Genomic DNA, 24269 nt, shown 5'->3' with positions numbered 1-24269 from the left:
AGCATCCCATATGGGCACCGGTTCTTCCTGGCTGCTCCACTTCCAATCCAGCTCTCTGCTGTGGCCTAGGAAAGCAGTAGAAAATGGCCCAAGTCCTTAGGCCCCTGCACCCACATGGGAGACCTGGAAGAAGCTCCTGGCTCCTGGCTTCAGATCAGCACAGCTCCAGCCATTACGGCCAATTGGGGAGTGAACCAGTGGATGGAAGGCCTCTCTCTCTCTCTCTCTCTGCCTCTCCTTCTCTCTCTGTGTGTAACTCTGACTTTTAAATAAATAAACCTTTAAAAATTTTTAAAAATACTTCTAGGTCAATTTCTTCTCCTGGGGGATTAAGGTATTATTATTTGTGTACCAAAAACTATAGGTCCCCTTGACTTTATGTAAATAAATATCTCACACTGTTAATTCAGGCTAAACAGCTGGAATAGATATAAATCATGACTTTTTTATACTTTTATTGTTTTCCTTGGGTCATTTGTTGCCCTCAGTATATACCTTCTTGCTTCATACCTGGGTAATAGCAGAAACCTCCAAATAGTGAGGATACAAGAAAATATTTCTCAAATACTAAAATTTTATTTATTTAAAGAATTATAAATATATAAAAGAAGTGTTTGTTTTAATTATTTGCTACTTTTTTTTTTTTTTTTTTTTTTTTTTTTTTTTTTTTTGACAGGTAGAGTGGACAGTGAGAGAGAGAGACAGAGAGAAAGGTCTTCCTTTGCCGTTGGTTCACCCTCCAATGGCCGCTGCGGCCGGCGCACCGCGCTGATCCGATGGCAGGAGCCAGGAGCCAGGTGCTTTTCCTGGTCTCCCATGGGGTGCAGGGCCCAAGCACCTGGGCCATCCTCCACTGCACTCCCTGGCCACAGCAGAGGGCTGGCCTGGAAGAGGGGCAACCGGGACAGAATCTGGCGCCCTGACCGGGACTAGAACCCGGTGTGCCGGCGCCACTATGCGGAGGATTAATTATTTGCTACTCTTTAAAGTAACCAACTGGTAATTTTATTTTTTATAAAGAAGGAAAATCCCCCTTTTTTCATTTTCTTTTTAAAGATTTATTTATTTGAAAGGCAGAATGACACAGAGAGATCTTTCATCTACTGGCTTACTCCCCAAATGTCCATAATAGTGAGGGTTATGCCAGTTTGAAACCCGGAGCCAATAACTCTATCCAGGTCTCCATGCCAGTGGCAGGAACCCAAGCACTTAGGCCATCATCCACTGCCTTCCAGGCACATTAGTAAGAAGTTGGGTTGGAAGCAGAGGTGAGACTCAGTCCTAGGCACTCCCGTATAGGATGTAGATATCCCAAGTAGCAGCTTAACATGCTGTACCACAATGTTGACCACTCTCCTCACTTTTTTTTTTTTTTTTTTTTTTTTTTTTTGACAGGCAGTTAGACAATGAGAGAGAAAGAGAGAAAGGTCTTCTTTTTTCCGCTGGTTCACCCCCCAAAATGGCAGCCACAACTGGTGCGCTGTGCCAATCCAAAGCCAGGAACCAGGTGCTTCCTCCTGGTCTCCCATGCGGGTGCAAGGCCCAAACACTTGGGCCATCCTCCACTGCCTTCCCGGGCCACAGCAGAGAACTGGCCTGGAAGAGGAGCAACCGGGACAGAACCGGCACCCCAACTGGGACTAGAACCTGGGGTGCCGGTGCCTCAGGCAGAGGATTAGCCAAGTGAACCACAGCGCCAGCCTGTTCTCCTCACTTTTTAAAAATATGCATGTATTTGAGAGTCAGAGAGAGCCCCTATCCACTGGTTCATGCCCCAAATACTGCTATAGATGGGGCTGGGCTAGGTTAAGTTCAAGACCTGGGAACTCAGTCCGGTCTCCCACAAAAGTGGGAAGAACCCAGTTATTTGACAATGGTGCTGTTGCTTCCTGTGTTAGTAGGAAGTCTTAACATTTGGAGTCTTGGCCGGCGCCGCAGCTCACTTGGCTAATCCTCCGCCTGGGGCGCCGGCACCCTGGGTTCTAGTCCCAGTCAGGGTGCTGGATTCTGTCCCAGTTGCTCCTCTTCCAGTCCAGCTCTCTGCTGTGGCCCTGGAAGGCAGTGGAGGATGGCCCAAGTCCTTGGGCCCTGCACCCACAGGGGAGACCAGAAGGAAGCACCTGGCTCCTGGCTTCAGATCGGTGCAGTGCGCCGGCCGCAGCGCACAGGCCATGTCAGCCATTTGTGGGGGTGAACCAATAGAAAAAGGAAGACCTTTCTCTCTGTCTCTCTCTCTCTCACTGTCTAACTCTGCCTGTCAAAATAAATAAATAAATAAAAAATAAAAACATCTGGAGTCTTAACTCCAACCCAGGCATTCCAGTGTGGGATATAGGCATCTTAACTGGTGTCTTAATAATTAGAATTGATAATTTTTTTTGTTCTGTTCCTCTCTATATGCCTAATATATGTTCTTATCTCTCTCTTTTTTTTTAAAGATTTATTTATCTGAAAGAGTTAGACAGAGAGGCAGAGAGAGAGAGGTCTTCCATCCACTGGTTCACTCCCCAGTTGGCTGCAATGGCTGGAGCTGTGCTAGTCCCAAGCCAGGAGCCAGGAGCTTCTTCCAGGTCTCCCACACGGGTGCAGGGGCCTAAGGACTTGGGCCATCTTCTACTGTTTTCCCAGGCCACAGCAGAGAGCTGGATCGGAAGTCGAGCAGCCAGGACTCGAACCATTGCCCATACGGATGCTGGCACTGCAGGCGGTGGCTTTACCAGCCACACCACAATGCTGGCCCCTTCTGATCTTTTTAAAGGGAACTGATTATACAAAAACAAGTGTCTTCATGAGAGTATTTATGATTTAGGTCTACTTTTAAAGAAATTTTTTTTTAATTTTTAAAGATGTATTTATTTGAAAGAGTTACAGAGAGGTAGAGCCAGAGAGAGAGAAAGAAGTCTTCCATTCCGCTGGTTCACTCCCCACATGACCACAACAGCCAGAGCTGAGCTGATCTGAAGCCAGAAGCCAGGAGCTTCTTTTGGGTCTCCCACATGAGTGCAGGGGCCCAAGGAGTTGGGGCATCTTGTACTGCTTTCCCAGGCCATAACACAGAGCTGGATCAGAACTAGAGCAGCTGGAACTCAAACCAGCACCCATATGGGATGCTGGCGCTGCAGGCTGGGGCTTTAACCCGCTGTGCCACAGCACTGCCACCACTCCCCCGTATGCCTTTAATTTGTATAATCAGACCTCTGTAGATACAGACTTGGAACAAAAACTACAAACTTCTCTTTAGGTACATTTTTGAAAAATAGGAAGAATAGATTTATTTTCCTCTACTTCTGCTTTGTTTTATGAACTGAAATGAAAAGTGATGGAGTCTGAGTCAGCACTCTGCTAGTAGTCATGTCACTAACAATTGTGTCATTCTATGGAAGATGATGAGAAGTTGAGAAAGCAAATGTGAAGAAATAATTAACTAGTACTTATTTATATATGTGTTCCTGGCAGGTGCTGTTGGCAGCAGCAGTCTGCACAAAAGCAGGAAAAGCTATTGTTTCTCGACAGTTTGTGGAAATGACTCGAACTCGGATTGAGGGTTTATTAGCAGCTTTTCCAAAGTTGATGAACACTGGAAAACAACATACATTTGTTGAGACCGAGAGTGTGAGATATGTCTACCAGCCTATGGAGAAACTGTACATGGTACTGATCACTACCAAAAACAGCAACATTCTGGAAGATTTGGAGACTTTAAGGCTCTTCTCGAGAGTGGTAAGAGTCCTGTAATTTTCATTTCCACTTTTTATCTGACAGTTTTTGAGTGAAACTTTCTTCCCCTAAAATGGATTATTTTTATGAATTTGCAGATTTCTTTAGCAGCTCCTTATTCATTTAGCAGACATTTATTGCATATCCTCTAGTCTGTAAGTATCCCAGAAGAGAATATGGGAGCTACTGCTTCTTTTCTCCCTTCTTAAGCAGTTATCTTAATCTGACACATTTGGCATAGTTTTTAATGTTTTTTAGATACAACTTACTGATATACACAGAAACACAAAGACTTTATGCCAAAATCTTGCTTTAAATAAAGACTAGAAAGGAGCTAAGAAAAGAACTCAGGTTTATTGGAATTTATATATTTAAAGGGATAAGACTTGGAAACACAGATGCTGATAAATTGTAATTCTTTTCCATTGCTGTCCATGATTAGATCCCTGAATATTGCCGAGCCTTAGAAGAGAATGAAATATCTGAACACTGTTTTGATTTGATTTTTGCTTTTGATGAAATTGTTGCTCTGGGATATCGGGAGAATGTTAACCTGGCACAGATCAGAACCTTCACAGAAATGGATTCTCATGAGGAGAAGGTTTTCAGAGCAGTCAGAGAGGTAAATCTTGGGGCTGCTGGGTTGAATGTCTATCTCTTAGCCTTCTCTAATCTGGGTTTCTTGTTTTTACTTGCTAATACAGATTGTGCTCAAAACTACATCTGTGTATGTCCCTTTCCATAGACTCAAGAACGTGAAGCTAAGGCTGAGATGCGGCGTAAAGCAAAGGAATTACAACAGGCCCGGAGAGATGCAGAGAGACTGGGCAAAAAAGCTCCAGGATTTGGGGGATTTGGCAGCTCTGCAGTGTCTGGAGGCAGCACAGCTGCCATGATCACAGAGACCATCATTGAAACTGATAAACCAAAGGTGGCACCTGCACCAGCCAGGTATAACCCAGTATATTACCAGTATCCCTAGATGCCGGGTGAAGGCCATATGTGTGTGTCTGGAGTGATACCTGATTTCTAAGCAAGCTGTAAATAATGAGACTTGATGAAATCAGATGTAGTGTTAAATTTGACTACACAGAATATAAGGAGAAAAGAGAAATATAAATCATGTTTTTCCTTTTGTGTAAAAGAAGTTCTTTTACAGATTATCCTGTGACCTCAATTTCCTATGAGACATATCTTATTTTGGAAAGGGAAAGGGTATTTAACTTGTTTCTGGGATAAGTTTTAATTTTGATGTTCAAGGATTGATTACAGGGGGAATGTGTGAACTACTTAAAATTATATGCATAATTTTGTTTGTGCACAGGTACATTTATCTGGATGGAAGGTAAAGAATTTTCTTCAGATCCTATGTAATTATAAAAATATGCCATTGGTCCTTGAGTACTCAAAGCTTGAATGTTAATAGTGCCTGTCAGCTGGCAGTTTGGACAGATTTATAAGTCAGAACATGAATAGGCTAGTTCCCTACCAACACTAAAAGCTTGGGTTTTTCCCTTGAGATGTTTACATTCCTCTTAAAGTAGAGAAATTCACTGATATGGGTTGTTAATTAATGTTTTGGGTTTTAAAAAAAATTTTTTTTTTGTATTCTTCCACTTAGGCCTTCAGGCCCCAGCAAAGCCTTGAAACTTGGAGCCAAAGGAAAGGAAGTAGATAATTTTGTGGACAAATTAAAATCTGAAGGGGAAACTATCATGTCCTCCAATATGGGCAAACGTACCTCTGAAGCAGCCAAAGTGCATGCTCCACCTATTAATATGGAAAGGTAAGCAGTAACTTTTTCAGTAAGGACAGACCATGTTATTTTATTTTTTGAAGACTTATTTATTTGAAAGAGTTAGAGGGAGAGGCAGAGAGAGACAGAGACATTACCCATCTGCTGGTTCACTCCCCAAATGTCTGTAACAGCCTGTGTTGGGCCAGACCAAAGCCAGGAGCCAAGAGCTTCATCTGAGTCTCCCACATGGGTGCAGGAGCCCAAGCACTTGGGCCATCCTCTGCTGCCTTCCTAGGCACATTACCAGGGAGTTGGGTCAGAAATGGAACAGCCAGTACTCAAACTGGTACCCATATGGGATGTCGGCATCCCAGGTGGAGGCTTAACCTCCTGTACCGCAAGCCCCAGTGGCTTATCTTAAGATGGACTTGAATCAGGGAGCTAAAGCTCCATACTATATTTTGGTGTGTTTTTCTCTTTTCTTTGTGTGTGTTTTTCTCTTTTTAGTGAATATGTTTATTTGAAAGACAGAACAACGTAGAAGGAGAGACAGAAAGAGAGACAGACAGACAGACTGACTGCTTCTATAGCCACAACAGCCAGATCTGGTTCAGGCTGAAGCCAGGAACCAGGAACTCCATCCGGGTCTTTGATATTGGTGGCAAGGTCCCAAGAACTTGGACTATGACGCACTGCCTTTCCGGGGTATTAGCAGGAAGACTGGAAGCAGAGAAGCCAGGACTTGAACTGGCACTCCAACATGGAATGTCACTAACCACTAGCATATGTTTTTTTTTTGTTTGTTTGTTTTTTTAAGATTTTTTTTTTTTTATTTGAAAGAGTTACAGAGAGGGGTAGTAACAGAGAGAGGTCTTCCATCTGCTGGTTCACTCCCTAGGTGGCCGCAACAGCTGGAACTGTGCTGATCCAAAGCCAGGAATCAGGAGCTTCTTCCAGGTCTCCCACATAGGTGCAGAGGCCCAAGGACTTGGGCCATCTTCTGCTGCTTTCCCAGGCCATAGCAGAGAGCGGAATTGGAAGAGGAGCAGCCAGGACTAGAACCGGTGCCCATTTGGAATGCTGGCGCTTAAGGCTAGGGCTTTAACCTGCTGTGCCACAGCACCAGCCCCAAGCATATCTTTTTTTACTTAAACTATAAGGAGTTCAAATTAAGCCTTTAATCTAAAATTTATAAATGTCTTGAACCAAAAATTAACATATTAGGCTTTCCTTTTTAAATATTTGAACTTGGTGTGGAATAGTTTGTCTTTTATCTCTGGACTGTGGGAATGACTGGTGACATTTTTAGGTGGTAGTTATCAAGTTCACATATGTATGACTCAGATTTGTTTATTTTTTTTAAGATGTATTTATTTATTTGAAAGCCAGAGTTATAGCAAGAGAGAGAGAGAGATCTTTCATTGATTCATTCCCCAAATACCATAACGGCCTGAGTTGGGCCAGGCTGAAGCCAGGAGCCAAGCGCTTCATCTGAGTCTCCCACATGGGTGCAGGGGCCTAAGCACTAGGACCATCCTTTGCTGCTTTCCTGGGCACATTAGCAGAGTTGGATCAGAAGTGGAACAGCCAGGACTCGAACCAGTACCCATAAGGGATGTTGGTGCTGCAAGGGGTGGCTTAACCTGCTGCACCACACCCCCTGCCCCAGTGACTCAGATTTCTTAAAGCCCAGACGTTCTACTGTGGTTGTTGGTTTTGAGGTCAAGTGAAAGATGAGTCTGGAAAGATACCTTTACCAGGTGTGCATAAAAGAGGAGTTATTTACATGTCCTGCTCTTCATGAAATGAACAGGGTTACATCACGATAAGTCTCTTGATTCGCTAAAGCTCTGTGCTATTCTGCTTATGCATTGAATGAAACAAAGCCTTCTGAGTAATGAAATACCTCTTGTGCATAGTAAACTGGAGTGAGAGTAAAATGGGACCTTGTGTTGTCTTGTGATACAGTCCTCTGTGTTTTTTTGTTCGTTTGTTTTTAAGAATTATTTATTTGAAAGACAGAGTTATAAAGAAAAGCAGAGCTAGAGGGAGAGAGGTCTTCCATTCCGTTGGTTCGCTCTCGAAATGACCACAACGGCCAGAGCTGAGCCGAGCCGAAGCCAGGAGCCAGGTGCTTCTTCCTGGTCTCCCACGCAGGTGCAGAGGCCCAAGGACTTGGGCCATCTTCTACTGCTTTCCCAGGCCATAGCAGAGAGCTGGATCAGAAGAGGAACAGCCAGAACTTGAACCGGCACCCATGTGGGATGCAGGTGCTGCAGGCTGGGGCTTTAACCCACTGCGCCACAGTGCTGGCCCTCCCCTCCCCCTTTTTAAAGAACTGTGTGGTTTTAAGTTTGGTTCCTTTGTTTCTAGTTTTTTTACACTGAATTATTTTGGAGATAAAGATTTCCTTATTTGAAGCTGTAGAGATGTGATATCTAAATGCAGTGCCCTACCCTAGCTGGATCTATCCTGTACTACCATAAAAGAGTAGGTCAGCTGATAAAATTGGCATATGGATGGTAGATTAGCTAAAAGTATTACATCAATGTAAATTTATGAAGGTGATGATGTACTGTGGTTGTTTTTTTTTTTTAAACATTATGTTCTCCTGTTATTTTGTTCATCTTCCTTTAGCTATAGTTTCTTTCTTTCTTCCAAGATTTATTTATTTGTTTGAAAGGCAGAGTTGCAGAGAGGCAGAGGCAGAGAGAGAGAGAGAATCTTCCATCCACTGGTTCATTCCCCAAAGGCTGCACGGCCAGAGCTGAGCTAATCCAGAGCCAGGAGCCAGGAGCTTCTTCTTCTGGGTCTCCCACGTGGGTGCAGGGGCCCAAGGACTTGGACCATCTTCTGCTGCTTTCCCAGGCCATAGCAGAGAGCTAGATTGGAAGTGGAGCAGCAGGGACTCGAACTGTTGCCCATATGGGATGCTGGCACTGCAACGCTGGCCCCTGTGGTTGTTATTAAGAAGTATCTTTATTCTTACTAGTATACACTGAAATATTTAAGTATAAAGGGACAGGGCCAGTGCTGTGGCACAGCAGGTAATGCTGCCTCCTGCAGTGCCGGCATCCCATATGAGTTCCAGTTAAAGTCCTGGTTGCTCCTCTTCCGATCCAGCTCTCTGCTATGGCCTGGGAAAACAATGAAAGAGGGCCCAAGTCCTAGGGCCCCTGTACCCACGTGGGAGACCCAGAAGAAGAAGCTCCTGGCTCCTGGCTTTGGATCAGCGCAGCTCTGTCTGTTGCAGCCTTTGGGGAGTAAACCAGCGGATGGAAGATTCTCATTCTCTCTCTCTCTCTCTCTCTCTCTGCCTCTGCCTCTGCCTCTGCCTCTCTCTAACTCTGCCTTTCAAATAAATAAATAAATCTTAAAAAAAAAAAAAGGGATATGATTTACAAGTATATAACCTGCATCTTAATGGTTCTTGGAGAGGGAAACAGTCAGATATATGCATATCTATGTAATGTTTAGAGAGAATATACAGATGCGAATAATAAAACAAATGGGTAACTGGTAAATTCTAGTAAAGGATATGTGTGGCAAGTTAATATTTTTTAAAGTTTGAAGTTGTCTTCAAATAGAAGGTTGTTCTAACTATCTTTCCTCACAATTCTCTACTATTCATTGTATGGATGTGCTTTTTTTTTTTTTTTTTTTTTGGACAGGCAGAGTTAGTGAGAGAGACAGAGAGAAAGGTCTTCCTTCTGTTGGTTCACCCCCAAATGGCTGCTATGGCCGGCGCACTGCACTGATCTGAAGCCAGGAGCCAGGTGCTTCCTCCTGGTCTCCCATGCGGGTGTAGGGCCCATGCACTTGGGCCACAGCAGAGAGCTGGACTTGGAAGAGGAGCAACCGGGACAGAACCGGCGCCCCAACTGGGACTAGAACCCCCTGTGCCAGCGCCGCAGGCAGAGGATTAGCCTAGTGAGCCGCGCCGCCGGCCTGGATATACCCTTTTTTTTTTTTTTTAAAGTATTTATTTATTTGAAAGTCAGAGTTACACAGAGAAAGAAGGAGAGGCAGAGAGAGAGGTCTTCCGTCTGCTGGTTCAGTCCCCGGATGGCCACAATGGCCGGAGCTGTGCCCATCTGAAGCCAGGAGCCAGGAGCTTCTTCTGGATCTCCCAGGAGGGTGCAGGGGCCCAAGGACTTGGGCCATCTTCTTCTGCTTTCCCAGGCCATAGCAGAGAGCTGGATCAGTAATGGAACACTGCTGGCAGTGGCTTTACCCGCTATACCACAGTGCTGATCTCGGATATACCTTCATTAATTTAAGCAGCCCTCATTAATGGGTACTGAAGTTGTTTCTAAGCTTTTGCTGTTACAAAACAATTATTCAGTGAATAATCTAGTACAGTGTTGTACATAGGTGAGAAGTGATCCATAGGATAAATTCTAGAGAAGAACCACTGGATCAAAGGGTATAATGTTTTTGATTTGGATAGATATAATAGCATTTAAAATTGAAAGTTGTGGGAGTGGGCATTTGGCCTAGTGGTTAAGCTGCAGGTTTGAATGCCTTTGTTCCATGTTTGGAATGCCTTGGTTCAGTTCCTGTCTCTGGCTCCTGACTCCAGCTTCCTGGTAATACAGACCCTGGGGAGCAACTGTGATGGCTCAAGTAGTTGGGTCTTGCCACCCATGTGGGACACCTGGATTGAGTTCCTGGCTTCTGGCTTTGAACCTGGCCTAGCTCTGGCTGTTTTGGAAATTTGGGAAGTAAACTAACAGATAGGAGCTTTCTCTCTTTCTGTCTCTCTGCCTCTTGAGTAAGTAAAATTTAAAAAGTTTTTAGGGACAGGTGTTTCACCTATCAGTTAAACCTTTAGCAGGAATGCCCACATCCCATTTCAAGTGCCTGAGTTCAAGTCTTTGCTGAACTCTGAACTCTAGCTTCCTTTTGATGGGCACCTCAGGAGGCAACAGGTGATGGGATCCCTGTCACCCCTATAGAAGGCCTGGATTGAGTTCCTTGCTCCCAGATTTTACCTGGCCCAGCCCTGGCTGATGTGAATATTAGAGACTGAACCAGCAAATGAGAACTCTTTTTATGTCTCTCTTTCTTTGTCTCCCTGCCTGTCAAACAAAAAGAAGATAAATATTGAGACCTTACCCCTCCACATGCCCCTGAAATTCATAACCAAAAAAATGTTTTAAAATTCTGATACATGTGTGGTGCAGCAGTTGGGTTGCCATTTGGGATTCCTGCATCTCATGTTACAGTGCTTGGTTTGAGTCCCAGCTAACCCACTTTCCATCCAGCTTTCTGCTGTTACACGCCCTGGGAGGCAGTAAATGACGACTCAAGTGGTTGAGTCCCTGCCATCCATGTTGGAGACCCGGATGGAGTTGTAGCTCTTTGCTTTGGCCTGGCCCAGCCCTTGCTATTGCAGGCATTTGGTGAATGAACCAGCAAATGGAAGATCACTCTCCATCTGTCTCTGCCTTCCAAATTAAAAAAAAAATTTTTTGAGCCGGCGCTGTGGCTCAATAGGCTAATCCTCCACCTTGCGGCGCCGGCACACCGGGTTCTAGTCCCGGTTGGGGCGCCGGATTCTGTCCCGGTTGCCCCTCTTCCAGGCCAGCTCTCTGCTATGGCCAGGGAGTGCAGTGGAGGATGGCCCAGGTGCTTGGGCCCTGCACCCCATGGGAGACCAGGAAAAGCACCTGGATCCTGGCTCCTGCCATCGGATCAGCGCGGTGCGCCGGCTGCAGCGGCGGCCATTGGAGGGTGAACCAACGGCAAAAGGAAGACCTTTCTCTCTCTGTCTCTCTCTCACTGTCCACTCTGCCTGTCAAAAATAAAAAAAATAAAAAAATAAAAAATTTTTTTTGATGGCTATTGACTGTTAATCCTTGAAAAAAGGGAGTTTGTTGTGACTTCTACCTTTCTGAACAAATTTATCACTTTGTCTTTATAGTGTACATATGAAGATTGAAGAAAAGATCACACTAACCTGTGGACGAGATGGAGGATTACAGAATATGGAGTTGCATGGAATGATCATGCTTAGGATCTCAGATGACAAATTTGGCCGAATTCGTCTTCATGTAGAAAACGAAGATAAGAGAGGGGTACAACTGCAGGTGTGTGGAGTCTTCTGGTTGAGAGTATTAAGACTTAGCTAATGAAAGACCTAGCACAGTCTCAACTAGCATTCCTTATATTTACCAAATAAATATAAAATTATTTGTGTGATGTAACTAGTGCCATTCTGCCACCCACTTAGGAGACTCAGATGAAGCCTGGCCCAACCCTGGCCATCTCAGCCTCTGGGGGAGTGAATTAGTGGATAGACGATCTCTCTGCCTTGTCCCCGTCCTCTCCCTCTCCCTCTTCCTCTCTCAGCCCTTCTCTCTCTCACCCTGCCTTTCAAATAAATTAATAAATTTAAGATTAAAAGTTGGAATAGGTGCTGTGGTGCAGCAAATTAAACCATCACTTGGGATGTCTGTATCCCATTTCAGTGTGCCTGATTCTTCTTCTTCTTTTTTTTTTTAAAGATTTATTTATTTATTTGAAAGAGTTACACAGAGAGAAGAGAGGAAGAAAGAGAGAGGTCCTCCATCCACTGGTCCACTCCACTCCCCAAATGGCCGCAATATCCAGAGCTGTGCTGATCCGAAGCCAGGAGCCAGATGCCTCCTCTCGGTCTCCCATGAGGGTATAGGGGTCCAAAAACCTGGGCCATCCTCTGCTGCTTTCCCAGGCCATAGCAGAGAGCTGGATTGGAAGCGGAGCAGCCAGGTCTCCAACCAGTGCCCATATGGGATGCCGGTGCTTCAGGCCAGGGCCTTAACCTGCTGCGCCACAGCGCTGGTCCCCCCAACCAGCATTTTAACTGCTGTCCCCAGAGTTTGTTTCCTGTCTACTGTGTCTGAACCTCAGTTTGCCTTGTCATTCCAGACCCATCCAAATGTGGATAAAAAACTTTTCACTGCAGAGTCTCTGATTGGCTTGAAGAATCCAGAGAAGTCATTTCCAGTCAACAGTGATGTAGGGGTGCTAAAGTGGAGACTACAAACCACAGAAGAATCTTTTATTCCACTGACAAGTAAGTGCCTCTGGCCTGTTTGACTAAGCTACTCTGCATTGAGATCTAAAAAAAGCTCTGGCTTATACCCTCTTATCTTCATTGCCATAGTGAAGTTCTTTTTGACAAAATGATCTTTTATCAAAATCAAAAGAATTGGGATCTCATTAGGTAGGGGCAGGCATTGTGGCATAGCAGGTAAAGCCGCCATCCGTGTCACCAGCATCCCGTATGGTTCATATCCCAGCTGCTCTACTTCCATCAACCCAACTCCCTGCTAATGGCCTGGGATATGACCTAAGGGTTTGGGCCCCTGCCACCCATGTGGGAGAGCTCCTGGCTTCAGCCTGGCTCAGTGCTGGCCATTGCAGCCATCAGGGAAGTGAACCAGAGATTGGAAGATATCTCTCCCTCTCTCTGTAATTCTGACTTTGAAAATAAATGATGAAATTCAGTACCCTATTTTAAGTTTAGATTGTGGGCCATGGAAGCCTTGAAGGATTTTGAAAATGGATTTGGTGTTTAATCATAGTCTCTAATTTTTAATTTTAAAACTTGTTTTAAATATAATTTACATTAAAATTTTTTAGATGTGAGCCTGTCGATAAGATTTCATTTGCTTTCTTTTCTATACTCTTTGTAATAATTATGGAATGATGGCTTTGCTTTTCTCCTCAGTTAATTGCTGGCCTTCAGAAAGTGGAAGTGGCTGTGATGTCAATATAGAATATGAACTACAAGAAGATAATTTAGAACTGAATGACGTGGTTATCACCATCCCACTTCCGTAAGTGGTGTCTTCAGTGTAGTTGTGTTCCCTACAGTGGGCTTACAGAACTGGTTTTGAAACTCCTTTTGCCTCTTAAAAATGCCAATTGTGAAAGAAGGCAGACGCAAAAGGCTACCCACTATGTGATTCTCTCCCTATGACTAACAGAAGTCAGGTGGTAGAGAGGAAGGTCCTTGATTGCCACAGGACGCAGGGATGATGGAAATGTTTTATGACTTGATTTTGATAATGTCTGCAAGACTGCACACCCTAGTCACAATGCACTGGGCTGTACACTTTGGAAAGGCCAAGTTTTTATTGACTTTCAAGCCAAACCAAAAAGCCTATTGTAAGTTCTGCATCTCTGTTTTCAGATTTTGCTCCTCAGCATGTTTGTGTAGTAATGAAGATGTCCAGAAGGAGGAGCCACTTGTCAGTCAAACGTGCTCTATTTTGTTGAGCAACTTTCAGAGAAATGAAGTCTGTTAGATTGAATTTCCCTTTTTAGTTATTCTGTAAACTTTCACTAAAGATGAGTGTATGTGGTTAAGGGAACTGTTGATTCTTATGGGAACAAGATATTTACATTTGTTTCAGTAAATTTCCTAACAGCTTTATTGAAGTATAATTGACATACAGTAAATGACACAAATTGTATCTTGGTAAGTATTGACATACATAGATCTGTAAAACCATCAGTACAATCATGCTAACAAAAATGTCTATCATCCTAAAAAATGTAGTGCCCGTAAGTTCTGTTGTACACGTAACTGGCCTGCTGTCTAGGATCACAGGGAATCTCCCTGTCTTGGGTTTATCTGCTCAGTACTGTTTCCAGTAAGTGTACACTGTTCATCAGTGAGTTCCCAGCTCCACTCATTATCTCCCAGCCCCCACAAGATTGAGCAGTTGTGGGTACCTGCAAGTGTACTCTTAGTGCACCTTTACTATCACATTGCTCTGCAGAAAAAAATTATGTTGCAGGACCAAAAAGGGTAATAATTTAATTTGTAGTTTGGTTCCCTTGAAATTTTTTTGGTGAAAGGCAGAGTGGACAGTGAGAGAGAGAGACAGAGAGAAAGGTCTTCCTTTGCCATTGGTTCACCCTCCAGTGGCCGCTGTGGACGGTGCACTGCAGACAGCGCACAGCGCTGATCCAAAGCCAGGAGCCAGGTGCTTCTCCTGGTCTCCCATGCAAGTGCAGGGCCCAAGGACTTGGGCCATCCTCCACTCCACTCCCGGGCCACAGCAGAGAGCTGGCCTGGAAGAGGGGCAACCGGGACAGAATCTGGCGCCCCAACCAGGACTAGAACCCGGTGTGCCAGTGCCGCAGGCGGAGGATTAGCCTATTGAGCCATGGCACAGGCCGGTTCCCTTAAAATTTAAGAAGTTTTTTTTTAAGATTTAATTATTTGGTGCCGGTGCTGTGGCATAGTAGGCTAAGCCTTTACCTATGGCACCGACATCCCATATGGGCATCAGTTTGAGTCCAGATGCTCCTTTTCCGAATCAGCTCTCTACTATTGCCTGGGGAAGCAGTATACGATAGCCCAGGTGTGTGGGCCCCTGAACCCGTGTGGGAGACCTGGAAGAAGCACCTGGCTTCTGGCTTTGGGTCACCTCAGCTTTGGCTGTTGGTGGCCATTTAGGGAGTAAACCAGTGGATGGAAAACCATTCTCTCTGTCTCTTCCTCTCTCTCTATGTAACTCTGCCTAGCAAATAAATAAATAAAGGGTCAGCACCGTGGCATAGTGGGTAAAGCCACTGCCTGCACTGCCAGCATCCCGTATGGGCATGGGTTCGAGACCCAGCTGCTCCACTTCTGATCCAGCTCTCTGCTATGGCCTGGGAAAGCAGTGGAGGATGGCCCAAGTGCTTGGGCCCCTGTACCTGCATGGGAGACCCGGAAGAAGCTGGCTCCAACCATTGCAGCCATTTGGGGAGTAAACCAGTGGATGGAAGACTTCTCTATCTCTCTGCCTCTGCCTCTTTTTAACTCTACCTTTCAAATGAATAAGTCTTTAAAAATAAATAAATACATAAAATATTTTTTTAAAACGGGATTTGATTATTTGAGGGCATGCACTGTGGCGCAGGGGGTTAAGATGCCATCTGCAGTGCCAGCATCCTGTACAGGCACCAGTTTGAATCCCAGCTGCTCCAGTTCCAATCTAGCTCCCTGCTAGTGGCCTGGGAGAGCAGTGTAGGATGGCCCGTGTCCTTGGCCCCGCCCACGTGACAGATCCAGAAGAAGCTTCTGGTTCCTGGTTTTGGCCTGGCTGAGCCTCAACCATTGTGGTCATTTGGGAAGTGAACTAGCAGATAGAGAATATCTCTCTATGTCCCTCCCTCTCTATAAAAATTAAAAAATGAAAGATTTCATTATTTGAAAAGCAGAGTGACAGAGAGGAAAAAACAGAGAAAGAGATTTCCATCCACTGGTTCACTCCCAGATGGCCACAAAGGAAGCCAGGAACCTGGAACTCTTCCAGATCTCCCTTGTGAGCTGGCAGAAGGCCAGGTACCTGGGTCATCTTCCACTATCTTCCCAGGTGCATTAGCATGGTATTGGATTGGAAGCAGAGTAGCCAGGACTCAAACTGGCACTGTGATAAAGGACGCTGGTATTGTAAGCAGTGACTTACCCCACCATGCCACAACGCTGGACCCTTAAATTACTTTCAAAAATAATTACTCTGAAAGCAGAGTGACTGAGAAAGAGTGAGAGACAGACCTTCCATCTATAGGTTCACTCCCCAAATGCCCGCAATAGCCACAGCTGGGCCAGGCCCAAGCCAGGAACCAACAACTCCATCCGGGTCTCCCACATGAATGGCAGGGGCCCAAGTACTTGCGCCATCTTCTGCTGTCTCCCAGGGGTAATAGAAGGAGACTGGATTGAAGCAGAGTATCTGAGACTGGATCCCAAGAACTTCATGAGATGTGTGTATCCCAAGCAGTGGCTTGACCTGCTGTACAAGATGTCTGCCCCTTTCTTCCCTTTTTAATAATTCAAGGCTTTATGTTGTCAGATCTGGTTTTAGTCACTGTTACTTCTGTTTTTAAAAATGTGCTTTATTACTAGTTTTCCTTTTTTTTTTTTTTTTTTTAAGATTTTATTTATTTGAGAGGTAGAGTTACAGACAGAGGGAGGGAGAGACAGAGAGAAAGGTCTTCCATCCACTGGCTCATTCCCCAAATGGCCGCAACGGCCGGAGCTGAGCCACCCCAAGCCAGGAGCCAACAGCTTCCTCCGGGTCTCTCACATGAGGGCAGGGGCCCAAGTACTTGTGCCATCTTCTCTTTCCTAGGCCATAGCAGAGAGCTGGATCAGAAGAAGAGCAGCCAGGAGAAGAACTGGCGCCCATATGGGATTCTGGCAGGCAGAGGTCTAACCTCCTGTGCCACAGCGCTGCCCCCTTTTTGTTTTAATAAGCACATTTATTTATTTGTGTGAAAGGCAGGGTTACACACAGAGAGAGATATCTGCCGTTCAGGGATTCACACGCCAAATGGCCACAACGGCCAGAGCTGGGCCAATCCAGAGCCAGGAGCCAGGAGCTTCTTCTGGGTCTTGCACTTGGGGGCATCTTCCAATGCTTTTCCAGGCGTATTAGCAGGGAATTGCATCAGAAGTGGTGCAGCCAGGACTTGGAACTGGGCCCATATGGAATTCTGGCGCTGTAGGCAACAGCCTCACCCACATATGCCACAGCACCGGCTCCACCAGTTTTCCTTTAATGGAGTAACCATCTTAGTCTGCACAGCTCAGTTGTTCTTTCGGAACAACAGAAGGCTGCCTTGAACTATTGTAGGATTTGGGTGTTGGTGACAGGTGGGGTTTTGTTTGTCAAGATTTATTTTACCAGACTATTTTTAGGATTCCACAATTTTTAGGCTTCTCCATCTACCCCATAATTGTGGTTATGGTGGTTTCCTGTGTCTTAGTTCAGTTTTGCAGTAGTCACCAGAAGAGACTGTAAGACGTTTACTATTGTCTAAGACTGACGTATCAGAATGAGAAATTTGAGCAAGGACAGAAAGGACCATTAAAAAAAAAAAGGACATTAAAATCTATAAGGAAGAGTTAATATTCTTATGCCAACCTTAACGTTTTGTCTCCCTTATTTACTCTGCCCCTAAACAAGCACTGAGTGTCGCTAGTGAATTAAAAGTTGGTAAATTTAGAATGTGTAGGAGTAGGTGACACTGCCTCTCAGCCCCACGTTGGGGTGCAAAGTACATCTTAACTAGCCCTGGTTCTTTTGCAGATTGAGGACAACTTATGTATCTCTCTCCTGACATGTTTCTCTTTTGCCCAGGGGTAATTAATTGTGCTTTCATTTACTGCAGTCCACTTACTAGATTGTAAATCACATAAGCCCACTGGTGTGGACTTCACTCATTCAGTTTGAAAACATTCTAAAATCTTTTGAAAACATATCCTCTTAAAGACATAAATTGATCTTTATTGGTACTTAAGTTTTCCCTTAATATTATCAACCTGCTTTTTCTTCAACCATCTTTATGAAATGAACTGAATTTCTTAAAAAAGGTGGCAAACTGTTAATGCAGGGTTTTTGGAAATATACCCCAGTTCACACATTTGTCAACCTCAGTCCCCTGCCAGCTCCCAGATCTAGTCTAAATTGGAACAACCCACAAGCATACCTGCTAAGTACCTGCGATTGCCTGTATCTGCTGTCTACAAAGGGAATTGAGTGGAACCCTTAGCCAAAGTGCCAGGTCTTTGATCTTTGAAGTTATTAGGAAGCCTATTTTTTTCTAGAACTGCACAAAAATTGCAGTTCCAGAGGACAGAATTTCAGGAGCATAATCAAATTTGGGATTGATTTTCCTTGGTGTGGAGTTCTAGCTCCGGACGGTTAACTCGATGTTTCTTGTGACAGGTCTGGTGTTGGTGCACCTGTGATTGGTGAGATCGATGGGGAATATCGACATGACAGTCGACGAAATACCTTGGAGTGGTGCCTGCCAGTGATTGATGCCAAAAATAAGAGTGGCAGCTTGGAGTTTAGCATTGCTGGACAGCCCAATGACTTCTTCCCTGTTCAAGTTTCCTTCATCTCCAAAAAAAATTACTGCAATATACAGGTAACCCATTTTAATAGAGTGCATATATGGGGAAAGCACTAAGGTAGATGCTGGATAGATAGCATGGCTTAGCAGTACAAAATCATATGCATATATCCCCAGCATATGCTGTTTCTGACTTGTATGATCGTATTCAATTCCCTGCTTACCTCAGTTTTCCTCTCAAAGAATTCAATCTGCATATGTATAAAAGTACTTATGGATTATATAATGTTCAAGATTTATTTTATTTATTTGAAAGGCAGAGTTACAAAGGAGAGATCTTGGGCCAGCACTGTGGCTCACTTGGTTAATCCTCTGCCTGTGGCACCGGCATCCCATGTGGGTGCCGGGTTCTGGTCCCAGTTGCTCCTCTTCCAGTCCAGCTCTCTGCTGTGGCCCAGGAAAGCAGTGGAGGATGGTCCAAGTGCTTGGGCCCTGCACCCGCATGGGAAACCAGGAGGAAGCACCTGGCTCCTGGCTTCGGATCGGTGCAGCGTGCCAGCCGTAGAAGCCATTTGTGGGGGTGAACCAACAGAAGGAAGACCTTTCTCTCTGTCTCTCTCTCACTGTCTAACTCTGTCAAATAAATTTTTTAAAATATTAAAAAAAAAAAAGAGAGATCTTCCATTGACTGGTTCACTTTTCAAATGCCCATAATAGCCCAGGCTGGGCCAGACTGAAGCTAGGAGCCTTGAACTCCATCCTGGTTGCCACATGGAGTTAGGGGGTCAAGGACTTGGACCAGCTTTTGCTACTTTCCCAGGTGCTTAACAGGGAGCTGGATCAGACTCAAAATGGTACTCATTTGGGATGCTGGCATTGCAGGTAACAGCTGAACCCACTGCCACAAATACCAGCCCCAGTCGCCTGTTTTTTTAACCTCTTTTCTTTTTTAAAGATTTATTTATTTGAAAGAGCTACACAGAGCGAGAGAGGAGAGAGAGATCTTCCATCCACTGATTCACTCCCCAAATGGCTGCAATAGTTGGGGCTGGGCCAGGCTGAAACCAGGAGAGCCAGGAGCTTCTTCCAGGTCTCCCAAGTGGGCAGGGGGCCAAGGACTTGGGCCGTCCTCCACTGCTCTCCCAGGCTACTAGCAGGGAGCTGAATTGGAAGTGGAACAGCTGGGACTCAAACTGGCACCCATTTGGGATGCCAGTGCTACAAACAGTGGCTTAACCTGCTGCACAACAGCATGGCCACAACTTCCCATCTGCTGGTGTATTCTCCAAATACCTACAACAACCAGGGCTGGGCTAGACCAAACTCAGGAACCTGGAATTCAGTTTGGGTCTCCCATATGAGTAGCAGGGATCCAGTTGTGTAAGCCATCATGCCATCCACAGTGTGTTTTAGCAGGAAGCTGGAATTGGGAACGGAGCCAGGGCTCAAACCCAGGCAGCCATCTGATATGGGATGGGAGCATCCTATCAGTGTTGTAACTGCTGTGCCAGACACCTGCCTCTGTTCCTCCAATTTTTGGAATTGTGTTACTGGAACCCAATTTTTGTTACTGTCTTCCCCTCTTTTTTTTTTTTTTTAAGATTTATTTATTGGGGCCAGCATTGTGCACAGTGGGTTAAAGCCATTGCCTGTAGTGCCAGTATCCATATTGGTGCCAGTTGGCTGTTCCACTTCCAGTCCAGCTTCCTGCTAATGCGCCTAGGAAGGCAGTGAAAGATAGCCCAACTGCTTGGGTCTCTGCACCCATGTGGGAGACACAGAAGAAGCTCCTGGCTCCTGGCTTTTACCTGGCCCAGCTCCAGCCATTGTGGCCATTTAGGGAGTGAACCAGTGGATAGAAGATGTTTCTGTATCTCCTTCTCTCTCTGTGTAACTCTGCCTGTCAAATTAATATATAAATCTTTTTTTTTAAAGAATGAAGATTTATTTATTTATTTGACAGGCAGAGTTAGAGAAGGAGAGACAAAGAGATTTTCCATCTGCTGATCACTGCCCAAATGGGCAAACAGCTGGGGCTGGGCCAGGCCAAATCCAGGAACCACAAGCTTCATCCAGGTCTCCCCTATGGAGGGCAGGGGCCCAAGGACTTGGACCATCTTCTGTTGCTATCCCAGGTGCATTAGCAGGGAGCTGGATAGGAAGTGGAACAGCTGGGACTCGGACAGGTGCCCAAATGGGATCAGCTGTTGTAGGCAGCAGCTTAACCTGCTGCATCACAATGCCAGTCTCATGTCCCCCCACCCCCAACTCCTTGGGCCCTGCACCCGCATGGGAGACCAGGAGAAGCACCTGGCTCCTGGCTTCGGATCAGCACCGTGTGCTGGCCGCGGCGGCCATTGGAGGGTGAACCAACGGCAAAAGGAAGACCTTTCTCTCTGTCTCTCTCTCTCACTGTCCACTCTGCCTGTCAAAAAAAAAAAACTCATTAGAGGCGCCAGCACTGTGGTGTAGTGGGTAAAGCTACCACCTGTAGTGCCGGCATCCCATATGGGTGCCAGTTTGAGTCCCAGCTGCTCCACTTCCAATCCAGCTCTCTGCCATGGCCTGGAAAAGTAGTAGAAGATGGCCCAAGGCCTTGGGCCCCTGCACCCACATGGTTTGACTCAGAGGAAGCTCCTGGCTCCTGGCTTCATATCGGTGCAGCTCCAGTCGTTGTGGCTAATTGGGGAGTGAACTGGCAGATGGAAGACCTCTCTCTTTCTCTCTCTCTCTCTCTGCCTCTGCTTCTCTCTCTGTGTAACTCTGACTTTCAAATAAATAAATAAATCTTAAAAATAAATTATTTTTAAAAAACTCATTAGGAATGCAGCATTTGGGGCTGCTATTGTGCTGCAGGTTAAGCCACTGCCTGTGACACTGGCATCCTGTATCAGAGTACTGGTTCAAACCCCAGCTGATCTGCTTCTGATCTAACTCCCTGCTAAAGTGCCTAGAAAACAGTAGAAGATAGCCCAAATACCTGGACCCCTGCCACCCATGTAGGACACTCAGATGGAACTCCTGGCTTTGGCCTGGCCCAGCTCTGATTATAATGGCCATTTGAGGAGTAAACCAGTAGATGAAAGAGAGTTCTCTGTCTCTCCCTCTCTCTGTGTGCCTTTCATAAACATAAATTTAAGAAAGAAGGGCATGCATTTGGTCTAGCAGTGAAGACACCTACATCACATGTTTGAGTAACTGAGTTTGCTGTTTGGCTGCACTTTTTTTTTTTTTAAGATTTTTTTTTTTTATTTATTTGAAAGGTAGAGTTATAGAGAGATAATGAAGGACAGAGAGAGAGAGGGAGACTATCCAAAGCCTGGAGCTTCTTCTAGTCTCCCACATGGGTGCAGGAGTCCTTGGGCTATCCTCTGATGCATTAGCAGAGAGCTGGATGAGAAGTGGAGCAGCCAGGATTCAAACCAGCACCTATATGGGATGCCAGCAGTAGAAGATGGCCCAGGTCCTTGGGGTCCTGCATGCACACGGAAGACCCGGAAAAAACTCCTGGCTTTGGCCTGGCCCAGCCCCTGTCCTTGTGGCCATAAGTTGGTTCACTCCCCAGATGGCCTCAAAGGCTGGAGCTGGACAGACTGAAGCCAAGAGCCAGGAGCTTCTTCTGGGTCTCCCACGTGGGTAGCAGGGACCCAAGTACTTGGGCAATCTTCAGCTGCAGATGGAGGCTTTAGCCACTACACAACAACGCAGGCCCCTCTGTCTTTTTAAAAAGCAAGGAAAAAAATCCTCATTAGAAAATATGAAGTAATGATTTTCCTTTTTTTAAAATTTTATTTGAGTGGTAGAGTTACAGAGAGAGGGAGAGACAGAGAGAAAGGTCCTCCATCTGCTTGTTCACTCCCTAAATGACCACAACGGCCAGAGTTGGTCTGATCCAGGAGCTTCTTCCAGGTCTTCCACATGGGTGCAGGGGCCCAAGGACTTGGGCCATATTTCTGAATTGTTGTTTAATACTGCTTTTAAGGAATCTGTAATGAGAATGTAATCAGCATCTTGGAGACTCAACCTCCTTCTTTACCTAACTCTTTTTTCTGTTTTCCTAGGTTACCAAAGTGACCCAGGTAGATGGAAACAGCCCCGTCAGATTTTCCACAGAGACCACTTTCCTAGTGGATAGGTATGAAATTCTGTAATATGAAGAAGAGGGAACCGAAAAGGAAAATTTCGAAATTAATAAAGAAGAAGCTGACAGTGGCTGAAGAGTTTTTCCAAATTTAAAGCCATCGGAGACCCCTTTTTTCTGATACAGTGCACAATTCTGTGCATGCAAGGACCCTCAACTCGCCCCCAGTGTTTCAGTGTCATAGAGACATTCTTTGACAGAGAAATGACACAGACATAAAGGGAAAGGCTGCTGATTTCTTTGGCAGATGTTACTGGCCAGCAAACTCCAGAGAATGCCCCCAATTAAATACCTCCTCTGCATTTGCCTAAGTTGCTCCTTTATTTTAATTCCTAAATATAGTTATATTTCATACTTTGTTTTAAAAAAGATTTTTTGTAGAAGATTTTAATCTTTCATTCTCCTTTCCTGTACCTTCAGTTTTTTTTCTTTGCATACATTCAATCAAGCACTGGGATCATCTGTATATAGACATTGTAATTGTTTGGCACTCCTAGAACAAGTTTAACCCATTCTTGATTTTTGGACTTTGCAGATGAACTGCTTTTAAGGAGAATGAGGTGTAGAAATTCAAAGATACAGTTGTGTTTCGTCATTTCCCCTTATCCATTCATCCCTCCATTTCTTTGCCAGGTATTCCATTCAAGGCCTGTCCCTCCAGTTTAGAATAGTACTGTGTCTCCCACTGTGTCAATATTCAAGATAGCTGAAAAGTAGCTTTCAAATGACACAGCCCTGTCTTCAAGATGTGTTAAAGAAGAATGGTTATGTCCATATAGGGACTTCACACACATCTGCAATCATGTCTTCTACTAATGCTACCCAGGCTTCCAGTTCTCCACATTTTGAACACTTAAGCTGAAACATAATAGTTCACATTCTTTGTAACCCATTCACATTCCTGAAGTTCACCACCTGCCTCTTCCTGGCTTTTCTGTCATCAGTCCCATCCTTGCTGGCAGAACTGAGGTTATAATTTTGGAGGCTGCGGTTCAGTGAGTTTCTGTAACCAATCCCACTGGCCCTTTGAACTATCAAAGAAACTCCATTTCTACCACTAGATTCGTCGTATTTCAAGAGGCAGCTGGTGATATTGCTATGTAGGGATTACCCATATATATCCCATTTTCTTCCACACTGCCTGACAATTTCTACCTGTCTCTTCCTAGCTCTGAACTCCTTTCTTTTCCTCCCCACTGAGTATCGTGTAGTGGTTGCTTCTCAGCTCCATCTCATCCATTACTTTTTCAAGCAGCCAGCCCAGCCTTGACTTTTAACCCAGTATTGATTGACGAGAGTGAGTGAAGCATTGCTGCGAGGCTGCGGGCACTGGCAACGGGAAGACGGATGATGCAGGTGACCTGCTGCACCCCGCGCCTGCTGGAGAGTACCACTCCCGCTCTGAGGGGGGGGCATCTGTACTTGGAGCAAAGCAGTCTCACACAAATGGCCATGGATGGAATCGCTTGCCAAAGAAATTTCTGGCCTTTCCCTTTCCCTGATTGCATCAGGTAGAGTCCTTATCTCTAGCTTGGTTTCCACATGAGGTTTTTCTGAAGAAGGGGACTAGGAAAAGAAGTCTGTCATGTAGCTAAGTAGGCAAGAAATCTTATTAATCCAGTTTTGTTGAGAGTTCCTTGTCCATTTGATTTTTTAAAGTGAAGTTTAATTTCACAAAAACTTTTTTTTTTCTGAAATTACTTTTGGGGTAATATTTAAACTGAGAGACATTTTGTAACCCTGTAAAATACATAGGGAATATAACATTCCAGTGTACACACAGAAGGCAAATTCTTTAATCAAATAAAGAGTATTATAAAATGA

The 24269-nt window shown here is 45.0% G+C and overlaps 1 protein-coding gene across 1 annotated transcript in view; it reads left to right on the top strand.

Annotated features, from left to right (window-relative positions):
• The window catches only part of ARCN1 (archain 1), a 36610-nt gene extending 12341 nt beyond the window's left edge, over window positions 1–24269 (top strand). Inside the window, exons 2-10 of the mRNA XM_008250462.4 lie at window positions 3457–3720; window positions 4160–4339; window positions 4463–4668; window positions 5339–5503; window positions 11382–11547; window positions 12368–12515; window positions 13173–13281; window positions 18175–18379; window positions 22366–24269. Coding sequence (XP_008248684.2) covers window positions 3457–3720; window positions 4160–4339; window positions 4463–4668; window positions 5339–5503; window positions 11382–11547; window positions 12368–12515; window positions 13173–13281; window positions 18175–18379; window positions 22366–22455 — 1533 coding nt within the window. The 3' untranslated portion in view covers window positions 22456–24269. The remainder of the gene's footprint in view (window positions 1–3456; window positions 3721–4159; window positions 4340–4462; window positions 4669–5338; window positions 5504–11381; window positions 11548–12367; window positions 12516–13172; window positions 13282–18174; window positions 18380–22365) is intronic.

Source organism: Oryctolagus cuniculus, chromosome 1, assembly GCF_964237555.1.
Source record: "Oryctolagus cuniculus chromosome 1, mOryCun1.1, whole genome shotgun sequence".
Taxonomy (NCBI): domain Eukaryota; kingdom Metazoa; phylum Chordata; class Mammalia; order Lagomorpha; family Leporidae; genus Oryctolagus; species Oryctolagus cuniculus.
The sequence above is the reverse complement of the archived record's forward strand: the minus strand, read 5'-3'. Positions and strand labels throughout refer to the sequence as shown.